The sequence below is a fragment of the Sminthopsis crassicaudata genome, chromosome 2 (genome assembly GCF_048593235.1).
Source record: "Sminthopsis crassicaudata isolate SCR6 chromosome 2, ASM4859323v1, whole genome shotgun sequence".
NCBI lineage: Eukaryota > Metazoa > Chordata > Mammalia > Dasyuromorphia > Dasyuridae > Sminthopsis > Sminthopsis crassicaudata.
Genome location: NC_133618.1, coordinates 47,804,074 through 47,817,086, shown reverse-complemented (window position 1 = coordinate 47,817,086; position 13,013 = coordinate 47,804,074). Strand labels below are relative to the sequence as shown.

Here is a 13,013-nt window from a genome sequence, read left to right as displayed (position 1 = left end):
CAATGCTCTGATAGTGGTTTAAAATACTACTTGATGGTTTCTTGATGGTGTTAATCTCTAGAATGAATTGATTAATAAGGTCAAATGTTACAGAGGACTCAAGAAGGGTAAGGACTAAGAAAAAAGGCAATATCAAGGTCATTGGTATCCCCCAAAACAGTAGTTTAAACCAAGAAGTAGAAATAGAAGCCAGATGGCAAAGAGATGAAAAGTGAGTGGGAAGTGAGAAAGTAGAAGCTGTGTGTGTATGAATGTGTTTTAAGAATTTAGCTGAGCTCTAAAATGAGAGAGCTTGAGAGCATAGTGAACTGAGCACATGGTAAAAATTTTAAGACATATGGTAAAAAGAATATATTCTTGTTTTTGGTAACAAAACATAATCCTCTGAATTTTACTCTTTAAACATCACAATTGGAACATCTACAATCTACAATTTGCTTTTTTTAAAAAGTAAATCAGCAATGGCACAGTTACAAAAGAAGCACTGATTTGGAATCAGAAGATCCTGTTTGCCTCAATTTCCTTCTCTGTAGAATGAGCTGAAGATCATTTTTAGTAATATAGGACACTCCTATTTAGTAGACATATGACAAGTCTGAATCTTTCTGACTTTCCAGCTTAAAATCTTAAGTAACACATAAGCCATACCTCCACTTCTAAATTCAATTCAGCAAATATTTATTAAGCAACTGTAGGATGCAGAGCCCTGCTGAAATTTAGGAGAACAAGTTTCAACAAAATCGGGAGTATGCTGGAACAAGTTTTCAATATAGACACACACAACTCGAAAATTGGTTACAAGTCATACCTTGATATATACTATTTTGTTGATTTATCTAGACTTTAGAAAGTGATGGAGAAAGTTAACAATGTACTTTAAAAGTGTATTATACATTTCAGAGAGCTGGTTGTTAAACATTTACCAGCATATTCCTGAATCAAAAACACTTGATATCACCTTCTACTAGACCATGAGAGGAATGACATCTACACAAATAACTAGAATATAAATTAAAATTTGGGACCATAGTGCAAAGGACAAGTGTCCTGGATTTTGGCCTGGTTCAATTCCTGTCTTTAACCTGTGAGACCTTGGGGGCAGATTCCTTCATTTCTGCACCTTTCTATGTCTACGATAACCTCTAATACTCCTTGCAACTCTGCACTGATGATCTAAGAAGAGGTGCCAATAGTTTCAACTTTTTTCAGCCTCCATAAGACACCATTTTTAAAACCCTGCACTAAACAAGGAATCAATGGCCCATTGGAATTAAAGCCAAATTCTCGGTCTCTATGTGATCTTGAGCAAGTTACTTAACCTCTTGTCGAATGACATAATGGATGTTAAGTGCTCTGGAATGGTCCCATCTAATTTATACAGTCCTCTAAAGCATTTCAATATATTGATATTTATATCAAAATACATAAAGTACTGTATAAATGAGAAGAAACCGTCACCAGAGGGGAACAAAACATGGCTCTTGACCTCAAAGAGTTTGAAATATAAATGGAGGAGAACCCAAGAGATACAGCATGTTCCTAAATAGAAATATGCATAAACATTAGAATAATAGACATAAATATATGTAGTCACATCCAAAAAGGGCTAGTAGGCTACAATTTCAGTTATACTGGAACCTTAATTAGGGAAATTAATTAGGGGATGTTTTCAATTTCTCACCTCCATGGTTTTGCATCAGATGCCCTCCATGCCTCCTTAAGTTCATTGTAGAATCCTTAGTATCCTTCAAAGCCCAAATTTGATATCACTTCCTACTCAGATCTTTCCTGATTCCTCCCCTCACCCCCTAAATACAGTTCTATTTTTTTCCCTTTTTTTTTTCCTGAGGCTGGGGTTAAGTGACTTGCCCAGGGTCACATAGTTAAGTGTCTGAGACCAGATTTGAACTCGGGTCCTCCTGAATTCAAGGCTGGTGCTCTACCCACTGTGCTACCCAGCTGCCCCCGGTTCTATATATTTTGCATTTATTTATTTCTCTCCCTGTTTGTCTCTTCCTTTCCTCTAGTAGAATGAGAGCTCCTTGAGACTGCTTCGTGTTTGTCTCTCTGTCCTCAAGACTTGGCATAGTATCTGATAATAAATATTTATTGATCAGAATAAAAAGACCCCTGTGCTCTTAAACAGGAGTCTTATGATAATTAAGGCTATTTTCTGCATCTGAACTTCTTTTTGCTTTGATAGAAGGTGAGAAAGGGGCACTGAATACCCCCTCATCTTGCCACTCACTAGTCTGGTCCCATTGTTGATGTACACTAGAATATTGCTTTATTTTCTACCTGTTCATCCCTCCTGAGCTGATCTGCCAGTCTTGCTCTTAGGGCTCATCGTAAGCTAGTTATTATGAGCTCTCAACAATCCTATTGCTCAGAACCATCAGCTCAAGAGATCCACCAGCCTTGGCCTTCTGCCCCGGGGCAGGGATTAAGTGTGTGCAAAGCTGGGAGACCAACTCTGCATTTCTTTGTTGATGAGGTTCATTGAAGCCCTTTATGCTCAGCCTTCCTCACTGGGAGTTAGTTATTCCCTGTGCCTACTTAACACCTTTTTGACTTTATCTCTTTAAGGTTTTGGGTCCCTGCCCTGCATCCTCAATGCCTGTTCCAATGATGTGAAGTCTACTTCCTGCATAAACCTCACCCTCTCCGGCACCGGGGGCACCCCTCAGCGCCCACCACGGCCACGGGTCCTGCTTAAAGCTCCCACCTTGGCAGAGATGGAAGAGATGAATATTTCTGAGGTCAGAACTAACGGGATTTTGTTGAAGAGAGATCAGAGAAAGAGAAGTCGTTTTCTGGGGTGGAGTTGGGAGCCTTTCATTGTGGATAGGGAACAGGGCTGACTATGTGCTGGAATCTCATTAGATAGATAGAAGGGTAGAGTGTTGGAGTCAGGAAGAGCTAAATTCAAATCTGGCTTCTGAGCATTAGCTCTGTGACCTTGAGCAAATTCACTTGACCTCTGCCTTCAGTTTCCTCATCTATACAATGGAGCTAATAACAGCACCTACCTCCTACAGTGCTTAATGTGGCATATAAATGGCATTTGTTACACCTTTGTCTTTGGTCAAAGACTGAGTGTGATATAAAGGAGAAAAAGAATTGAATATGGAGACAGAACATGAATCCTAGTTCTGGTTATTACTGGTTATGGGACCTAGTCGCTAATCTATGGAGGTGAATTCTATAATAATCTCTATTCCCTCCTAGCTCTCTTCCTCCCGTGAGTCTAAAACACCCTCTTACCTACCCCTGTGCCCGCAGAGAAAATGAAGAGGCAGGGACTCTATGGAGGATACCCTTCAGAGTCTTAAGGGTCCCCCTTTTTAAAAAACAACCCCCCACTTAGTCAGTATGGATCATTTCCTGTTCTGTTTTAGGCCTTGATAAAAATCACTTGGTTTGTGGTCAATTATAATTATGATTCTGCCACTTGTGATTTTAGACAAGTCACTTGACTTCGCTAAACCTTGGTTTCCTCATCTGTAATATGGGTACAGTACTGATTCTGACTACAGGGTGAGTGTGTTTATAAGTAGCTAGCTGGCACAATAATGTAGCACCAGGCTTGGAATTGAGCATAAGAGCACCTAATCCCATGGTTTTTATCAGAAGCAATGAGAGCACAAGATCTGGTACATACCAGATGCTTAGTTAATGCTAGCTATTATTATTATTATTAATTATAACTGATTGTTTACTGTAGGACTCAATTTTTTAAAAAAAATACTCACCTGCTATGTACAGGCCCTGTGTTCTGTCGGCCAGAGATAGAAATGGAAACAGCACTTGCTGAGTCCTTGCTCTGAATGCACTTGTAATCTAATGAGCTAACTCTGACTCAGTTTCCCTCGAGGTTTTTCCTTGGAGTCCCTAAGCCCTTAAGTAGCAAGGAAGGTCCGTTTGCTAAGCAAGGCCTTTGTCCTTTTGAGGTTCTGCAGCTCAGCCCTTGCAGCGATAGGGCCCAAGCCTTAGGCTGCCATATGGCTCAAGGCTACAATGAGACCAGCCAGCCAATAGGTTTTGATAGCTACTCTTGATTTAATAAATCTTAAACTATTATACTGAGAAGTCTCATATTACTAAGCAAGCTGGACAGCATTGTCTCCCCGAGAAATTCCTTGTAACACTAGAGGTGCAGCCAGCCTGTCCACTCCGGTGGTCAGTAAATCCTGGTGTCCTCCCAGGAGGAAGAATCTCCAAGCGGAGACGTGACGAGAACGAGCAGCTCCCTGCTGCCCCTTAAGCGGGACCGATCCTTCTCTGAACACGACTTGGCCCAGCTCCAGAGCGAGATGGCCATGGGCCTCCAGCCGGACTCTGGCCACATGGGAGGGAAGGAGCTGGAATCCCGACCCCGCTCGGGCAGCATGCACACGTGGCGGACCGACAGCACAGACCACGGTGAGAACTCCCTCTCCTCCCGCTCTCGCCTGTATCATCCAGCTCTCCACCCCCCCAGAGCCCTGGAAGGGTCCCTATCCAGGCTCCCTTGAACCTTGGTCAAAGACAGCAAATTGCTGTGAAAAAAAGCCAGGGTTTGGCCTCTAGAGAATGGGATTGAATCCCAATCTGAGTGGCCAGGAGCAAGTTAGGTCACATCTATGACCCTCAGTTTTCTCATCTGTTAAATGGGGATAGCAATGCTACTACCCATCTTGTAAGGCTATGGTAAGGAAGTTATTTTTTAAGCCTTCAGAAACTAGAGAAATATGAAGAGTTATTTCCTTCCCTTTAGGGCAAGATTCATGAACAGATTTCAGGGGAATCTGTGAATGTGGATAGAGTAGGGGATGTTTTCCATTAATCTGAAGCTGAAATGTAGCCTCTCCTTCCGTTATGAATATTGGTCACAACAACTATATTCCATCCAGGGGCTCCTAGGTTTCACAAGGGCAAAGGTTAAGAACCTCAGTAAGAGCTCAGAATTCTATCGAGGTTATCCCCTGTTATTAGTTTATTCTCAAAGCCCCATGGATCTTACTCCACTGCCAGGATCTGACACCTGGGACAAAGCAGCACGAAAAGCACCATAAAAATCAACTACAGAACACAAATTCAGTTGAGGTGGGAGTTGAGGGAGGGCTTAAGAAAGAGATCCCCAGAGCTTTGCACAGTGTGATATGAAGAAGGTCTTTAATATTGATTGATTTGATTGATTGGGAGAGTCCTATCCTAGCTTGAGGCAGGAGGGGTTCTGACCTGTTAATCATTGGAGACTAGACAAGAAATGGGGATGATCATTCCTTTTGGTGCTGATTATCAACTCTCCGTTCCTTTCTTCCAGGCTCATTTCCCCTAAAGTACCCGGCCCTTGTGGAATCCAGTTCCCCTGCCCACAGCTCCCTTGGCTCCGTAGAGGAAAGGCCAGAAGGCAGTTCATCTTTGGACAGTCACTCTAAACACTTGTGGCTGGTGAGTAATGGACAGCATTTGGATGGCCCACTGGCCATTGCAGGACCGAAGGCAAAAGGCTTTAGCTGTTACTTGGAGACAGCTAAGTAACTCAAAATTCTGGGTTTCTGACCATTTAACCTCTGCCTCAGTTTTCCTCATCTATAAAATAGACTAATAATAGCCCCTAACTCGCAAAATCATAAAGCTACAAATAGATAATATGTGTAAAGTACTTCACCATATACTATAAATAATTGTTTTTATGGATTATTGTCGTTGATGATAATATAATTACCATCTAAGTTCTCTGCTTTTATCTCTGAGAATAATCCATCGATGAGATCTTCAAATATGTCAGCAGTGGAGTACTATTGGGGTAGGGTCTGGGTAAATGTATATGCCATAGTTCCTGCAATGTAAACGTTCAGGAAAGCATATAACAGAAGGTATTCCTCATCCTGCACTTGGCACGGTCAACCTTACCCTATAGGTAGGACCTTTGCTGTCACCTTCTGGGAAGATCTGGTATTGCTCCTTAAACATGTTAAACCAGAATGGAGCTGGTGAGATCAGGTTATAGCATCTTAGTGCTGAGCTGGGATGGGTTTTATGGTGCTTGAATCTTGTTCTAATCCATGACCTTCCTATTCTCCTTCCCATGGACCTTCTATCTGGGTCAAATATGTGACTTGCAATAAACTTTCACTAGGTAATCTGTAGTGGAGGGAACCAACCGGCTGGGAATTAAAAGGTCTGGGTTCTAGCTCCAGCCCTGCCACTGTGTCATTGGTAACTGATTAACTAAATAGAAGGAGGAAGAAATAGGCCCTGAAGACGATGATACCTAGATCCCACCCCTAGGTGACTGAATTGATTGGACAGAAATAAGATTTGAAAGAGGACTGAGTCTGGAGGAACCTCATGAATTCAGTTTGGGCTTCATTGAGTTGGGATGCCTGAATTCAGGGTATTCAGATCAAAGTGCATGCTAGACACTTGGCGATTTGTCCCTCAAATGGGTCTATAGCATGGAAATGACCATTAAACTTCCCATGGGAAGTGAGATACATAGTAGATTGTAAATTTTCATTAATAATAATGGAAGCTGGGCAGCAAGGTGGTGCAGTGGATAGAGCACCTGCCCTGACGTCGGGAGGACCTGAGTTCAAATTTGACCTCAGACACAGAGTCAGTGTCTGTGTGACTCTGGACAAGTCACTTAACCCCAACTGCTTCAGGGAAAAAAATATAATACATATAATAATGTAATATAATAAATAATAATGCTACTAATAATGGAAGCTTGTCAATTGGTGTGGGCTGGTATTATTAAAGGAGGCTTCATGAAGCAGATGGGATCTGAGATGGAAACAGGATGGGCAGGATGAGAAGATGGACTTGGCTGGAATAAAGTGTACACATGGGAGAGTGGTAGTAATAAGAACAGGTACAGAGAGCTTTGACTATTGAGGTTTGGGGAGCATGACCAATATGATCAATAAATCCCGGTGCCTGATCATTGTGGCATCTACTATTTTGGGTGAAATCTTACTCCACTTTCCAGAAGTACATTTTGTTCTACTTCAGCAAAACACCTTTATTTTGCTATGTACTGCACTCAGTGGGGGGGCAGAACTACAGCCACAGACCTTACCTCTTGATGGATAGAGCATTAGGCCCCTAGCTAAGAGCTGCTCAGGTTTCTTATCCCACTTTGAGAATGTTCCTGGGATTTCTGAGAACGGCATTTTTTGTTCTCCTGAAACAAGCAAATGAAGAGAAGAAAGAGGGAAGAATGAGGTGGCAAGATAGACGGATGGCTATCGGGGATTCCACCTATTCTGTATATTCCTCTGGAACTTCTAAAGCCAACTATCCTCACTCACCTCCTCCACAGCCGAGCCTTTTCAGAACTTTCTTCGACATCCTTCATTTTCTCTGAGCCTAATTAGGTCCCATCCTGAACTCCTCATCCCCGCCCCCCTCACACACATACACCTTCTTTCCTCACAACTGAAAATTCATTTGATTCCTAGGTATTTGGGCTGGCTCCTCCATCAGAAGCAGGAAAACAAATAAACAAAAAAATTCTCTAATAATAGGGAGCCATTTTAAGTTCTTAGCAGAATGACATGATAAAATGGCATTTGGAAAGAAATCTAGCATCACTGTCCAAAACAGATTCATCAGAGAAGAGACCTGGTTTAGTCTTCCTGCAAGGATGGAAAACTTGTACTTTCAAGGCACTCAGCTACTTAAGCCACCTTTCCCTTCCCTTCCACAGGAATTCAGCCACCCAGTGGAGAGCCTCGCTTTGACAGTGGAGGAGGTGATCAATGTGCGTCGGGTGCTGGTAAAGGCTGAGATGGAAAAGTTCTTGCAAAATAAAGAGCTCTATAACAGCCTGAAGAAAGGGAAGGTAAGATGTGCTCCCGACCCTCGAAGCTTCCATGTCCCTGATATTACTGAGCAGGCTTCAAAGCAGGCCGGGGTCCAAGTGTAAGCCTTTGCTTTCTTTTTGTTTGCAGATCTGTTGCTGCTGTAGAACCAAGTTCCCCCTATTCTCCTGGCCAGCTACCTGTCTCTTTTGTAAAAGGTAAGCAGGAAAGGTTTGTGTGAGGGAATGATGCAAGGCCATAGATTTAGAGTCAGAAGTGGACCACAGATCGTTCACCTGCTTCACAAGGCAGCCTTGTGGATGGTGCAGAGTTTTAGCAAGCCTTTACACGGTATATAAATGTTGTAACTAACATTGTCATCTCTTCCAACTTCTGGATTTTATACATGAAAAGACCAGAGGGCTCCATGGCCAGTGGTCATAAGGATAATGAATTGGATTTCAACCTAGGTTTGCTGATTTCAGACTGAATGATCATTCCACCGTCTCCAAGACCTGTTCTGGAAAGGACTGCCCTTGTTTGGGGATGTGAAATCCCTGCTTCATTAATATATTAGGAAAGGAGACATCCTTTTTTCTTATCTGAAAGGAGAGAAACAGAGAAGAGAACAGAGACACTCAGAGAACGAGACACAGTGACTGAGAGCAGCAAAATGTGGTGGGAAAAGTTCTGTATTTGGAGTCAGCAGTCCTGGCTTCAAGCCTCAGTTCTATTCTTTACTGAAAATCATTGGCAAAGGATTTTTTTCTTCCCAGAGCCTTGAATTGCCTTTTCTGTAAAATGAGGAGCTTGGAATTAATGACCTCTGAGGTTCCTTTCAGCATGAAATTCATGATCAGACTCTGACTTCTGACAGGCTTGGACTTTACATCCTGCTGAATCCTGGTTTTGTTTTTTTTTGTTTTTACCATCTAGGGAATTATCTCCAGCCTGAGCTAAGAGCTTAAGACTTGGATTTCTTCCAGCCTGAGAAGCATTAGTAATTAGGGGAAGATCCAAAGGTTAAAGGGAAAGCATCAGAGAAAGTAGAATAAGGTTATAACAACAAGGACTTAAGGGTATTTGGAATGAAAAGAAACAGGGAAGCAGAACCCTGTAGAAAGCATAGTGAAATATACTTTAACATATTTAACAGGTATTGGTCAACCTGCCCTCTGGGGGAGGAGGTGGGGGGGAAGGAGGAGAAAAGTTGGAACAAAAGGTTTTGCAATTGTCCATGCTGAAAAATTACCCATGCATATTTTGTAAATAAAAAACTATAATAAAAAAAAAGCATAATGAAAATAAAAGAGTAGCAACAGTAAAGACTAGGTAGTTTATGAAATTTGATGAAATGATGCAAGAGAATTGGGAAGAAGGGGGTTTATTTGACTTCTTTATGTGGTACTATACATCTTAAAAATATCCTTCCCTTCTTTCTGTTTCAGAGCTGTCTGCACCTCCTGTAGCATAAAGGTGAGAGTGGCGTACTTGAAAGCTGAACAGAACTCCCAGATGTCTGGGGCATTTCCTGTTTGTAATGGGCACAGTTGGTCCACCCGAGCTGAGGGGTTAAATATTGGGGTAGTGGGGGTAGGTTTAGATGGTTCTGCCCTCCAGAGAAAGCTTAGAATCTGAAAGCTGAAGGGACATTGAAGTCGCCTTATCCCTAAAAGTGCTTTGAAGCAAAACAAAGCCTAAATAATCAAAGGAAGACCAAGGAATTTTTGTTGGTCATCAGTGCCAAGAAAATCTTTTGAGAATCTGAAATGCTGGTGGGGAAGACAAAGCAATGTGCTATGGATTTGTCTTACTAAAGTGTCTTCAAGGGGCATTTTGCCATAGAATGGTATCGTGTGTGGGTTGGTGAGGGGGATGTCAAACTTCACATTGCCATATAGGTTCCTTTGGCAGTTAGATGTCACATACATAGACAAGTAAGAATAAGATATAAAAAATGTGTTGCAGTAATTTTTAATAAGTAATATTATATCCAGATGTATACTCAGCTAGATTATAAAGCAATTTGTAATCATTTTAGAAATGGAAATTAGTCCAATGGAGAAAGGATTTATTTTAATTTTTATTTTTTATCATAGGACAAAGATTTACCATTTATTACATGAAATCACTTACAGGCTCAACAAAAAATGACTAAGCAAGGCTGGATTTTTTTTTCCTAGTAAATTTATTTATTTTTAACATACATTACTTTATAAATCATATTGAGAGAGAAAAATCAAAGCAAAGGGAAAAATCATGAGATTTTTTTTTAAAAAGGGTTAAAAAAGAAGTGAATATAGTACGTATTGTTTTACATTCAGTCTCCTTAATTCTTTTTCTAGCTGCAGATGGCATTTTCTGTCCAAGAACCAAGCCTTTCATAGTTGATCACATATTCTTGCTGTTATTGTATATGATGTATTCCTGGTTCTATTTGTTTTACTCAGCATCAGATCATGTAAATCTTTTCAGGCCTTTCTTTTCTTGTTCATTTTTTTATGGAATAGTAATATTTTTTTTATCTTCATATACCACAACTAGTTCAGCCATTCCCCAATTGATGGGGCATCTATTTATTTTCCAATTCTTTGCCACCACAAAAAGAGCTGCTACAAACCTTTTTGCACATGTGGATCCTTTCCCCTCATTTAATATTTCTTTGAGATACAGACCCAGTAGTGTCTCTGCTGGGTCAAAAAGTATACCCAGTTTTATAGCCCTTTGGGAATAGTTCCAAATTGTTCTCCAGAATGTCTGGATTACTTTACAATTCCACCAACAATGCATTAGTGTCCCAGTTTTCACACATCCCCTCCAATATTTATTATTGTCTTTTCCTGTCATTGTAGCCAATTGGAGAGATGTAAGGTAGTACCTTAGAGTTGTTTAACTTGCATTTCTCTAAATCAAAAGTGATTTAGAGCATTTTTTTCCATATAATTATAGATGGCTTTAATTACTTCATTTGAAAATTGTTCATATCCTTTGACAGTTTATCAATTGAGGAATGACATATAAAGAACTCTATCAAATTTATAAGGATATAGTTTAGAAATGAAATCTTTATCAGATACAGATTTTTCCCCCAGCTTTATAACTTCCCTTTTAACCTTGATTTTGTTGGTTTTGTTTGTGCAGAATTTAATTTAATGTAATCACAGTTGTCTATTTTGCCTTTCATAATGTTCTCTAGTTCTTCTTTGGTCCCTTGGAAAAGGAATTTAAATGCCAATTTGAAGAGTTTTTATTTTAGCCTCGAGACACTGAAGCTTGAGCCATTGAAGAGTCTTGAGAACAATGCAATGCCAGCCTGTCTTCATGTCAATGATTTTGCCCAAGGTCTAGAAATGCCCCCAACTTTACTCTCACTTTCATTTGTGTTGCAGATAAAGATGCCTTCTAAGAAGTTTGCACACATTCCCGTTTACACTTTGGGCTTTGAGAGCCCTCAAAAGGCTGTGACTGCCAAAGCCATGCTGACTAGGAGAAGAGATGTCTTCCAGTGAGTTCTTTCTCTTGATCCCCCCTGGCATAGAGATCCAGGAATTATCCTCAGAGAGGTTATTGCTTGATCTCTGTTACATTGGAACCAGAGAAAACCTCAAAGCAGTTATTTCAGAATACAGATCATTTGGGGCAGAAGCAGGGGAATAACAGTAGTTAAACATGGAAATCATCTTTAGTGTTGGAAATTGGGTCAAGTACCATTGAACTCCTACTGTAGAGGAAACATTGCTAGAGTGAACTTTTCTAGACTGATTCCAAAATGGGATGGGGCTGTCATTTCCTAGATTAGAAGAAATATCTTTTTTCTCCTCCACTCTACCAACTTAATAGTATTTTATTTTTCTAATTATATTTAAAGATCGTTTTCAACATTCATTTTTATAAGATTTTGAATTCCAAAATTTTTTCTCTTTCTTCCCTTACCATCCCCCTATCCAAAAAAAGCAAGCAATCTGAAAAAGGTTATACAAGTGCTATCATTTTTTAATATTTCCATATGAGTCATGTTGGGAAAAGAAAATAAAAACAAAAGGGGGACCCACAAGAAAGAAAAAAAAAGATGAAAATAGTATGCTTTGATCCATATTCAGTCTCCATAGTTCTCTTTCTGGATGTGGATGATATTTTCCTGTCCTGTTTTATTGGAATTCTCAGTATTGCTGAGAAAAGACAAGTCTATCACAGTTAATGGATCATACAAAGCAGAAATCTCTCTTGTTCCAGATTGTTCTAACTCTCCTAAGCCGATTTTCTCCCCTCTTCCAAAAAACCCTCAAACCTTCCCGACTTTTACTCTTTCACTCTCTCATTTTTTTTTTCACTCTTTTACTCTATAGGTCCCTGCAGGGGACGAAATGGCGGAGTGTGGAAGAAGAATTCCCTCACATCTATGCCCACGGCTGCATCCTGAAGGACGTCTGCAGTGACTGTACCAGCTTTGTGATGGATGTGGTCAGTTCTAGCCGGAAGAGTGTGGACGTCCTTAATACGACCCCCCGGAGGGGCCGCCAGACTCAGTCCCTCTACATCCCCAACACCAGGACTGCCTGGGACAAGTGATGCACCTTACCTGAGCCTAGAGCCCCACCTCACTCAGGCTCTCCGTCCAGGGACTAACAGACCTGAGCTCAAGCACTCCCCCTGGGCTGGATGATAATGATGATGATGAGAGACAGACCTCTCGAGCCCTGTTACAGTCATCGAGCTTTCTGTGGTACTTTGTAGAACCCAATTCCATCTCTTGGGTCAAACTGAAATGGAGTCCAATCACAAAAATCCTGCCCAAAGCCTTTCCCCTCGGCACAACTCCCCACTTAGCACCCCTCTTGGGCGAATGACTCGCCCTCTGAGTTGTGCATGTACATATATACATATATAGATACATTTATATAATATATTCACAGTCTATATATTTATATACATTGTTTCCTGGGACCCCAAGAGTGCTTTAGGGGTCAGGGCTCACCCAGAGGCACTTGGGGTTCCCAGGCGTTTCCATGGTAGAGGCTGGTTCTGGAAGTCTTCTGAAGGTCCATGAGAAAGGACGTGGTCCCCTGCAGTGGGTAGGAAAGTCTGCAGAGATTAGTTGGAGGATAGAAGAAGAAAGTGATTCCAGATTGAGAGGAGAGGATAAGTCGGGGATAAGAGCAAAAAAAATCGGAGCCATAATTTCTGGTTACTCGATAACAACCCTAGCACTTGACTGGGTAG

General features: G+C 41.0%; 1 protein-coding gene across 2 annotated transcripts in view; it reads left to right on the top strand.

Moving 5' to 3' along the window:
* The window catches only part of SPIRE2 (spire type actin nucleation factor 2), a 57,641-nt gene extending 45,139 nt beyond the window's left edge, over positions 1–12,502 (top strand). For both annotated transcript variants that reach the window (XM_074286148.1, XM_074286149.1), the window contains exons 8-15: positions 2,587–2,759; positions 4,206–4,422; positions 5,306–5,433; positions 7,700–7,834; positions 7,944–8,011; positions 9,242–9,269; positions 11,183–11,298; positions 12,140–12,502. In XM_074286148.1, coding sequence (XP_074142249.1) covers positions 2,587–2,759; positions 4,206–4,422; positions 5,306–5,433; positions 7,700–7,834; positions 7,944–8,011; positions 9,242–9,269; positions 11,183–11,298; positions 12,140–12,362 — 1,088 coding nt within the window. In that variant the 3' untranslated portion in view covers positions 12,363–12,502. The remainder of the gene's footprint in view (positions 1–2,586; positions 2,760–4,205; positions 4,423–5,305; positions 5,434–7,699; positions 7,835–7,943; positions 8,012–9,241; positions 9,270–11,182; positions 11,299–12,139) is intronic.
* Positions 12,503–13,013: the final 511 nt, after the last annotated feature.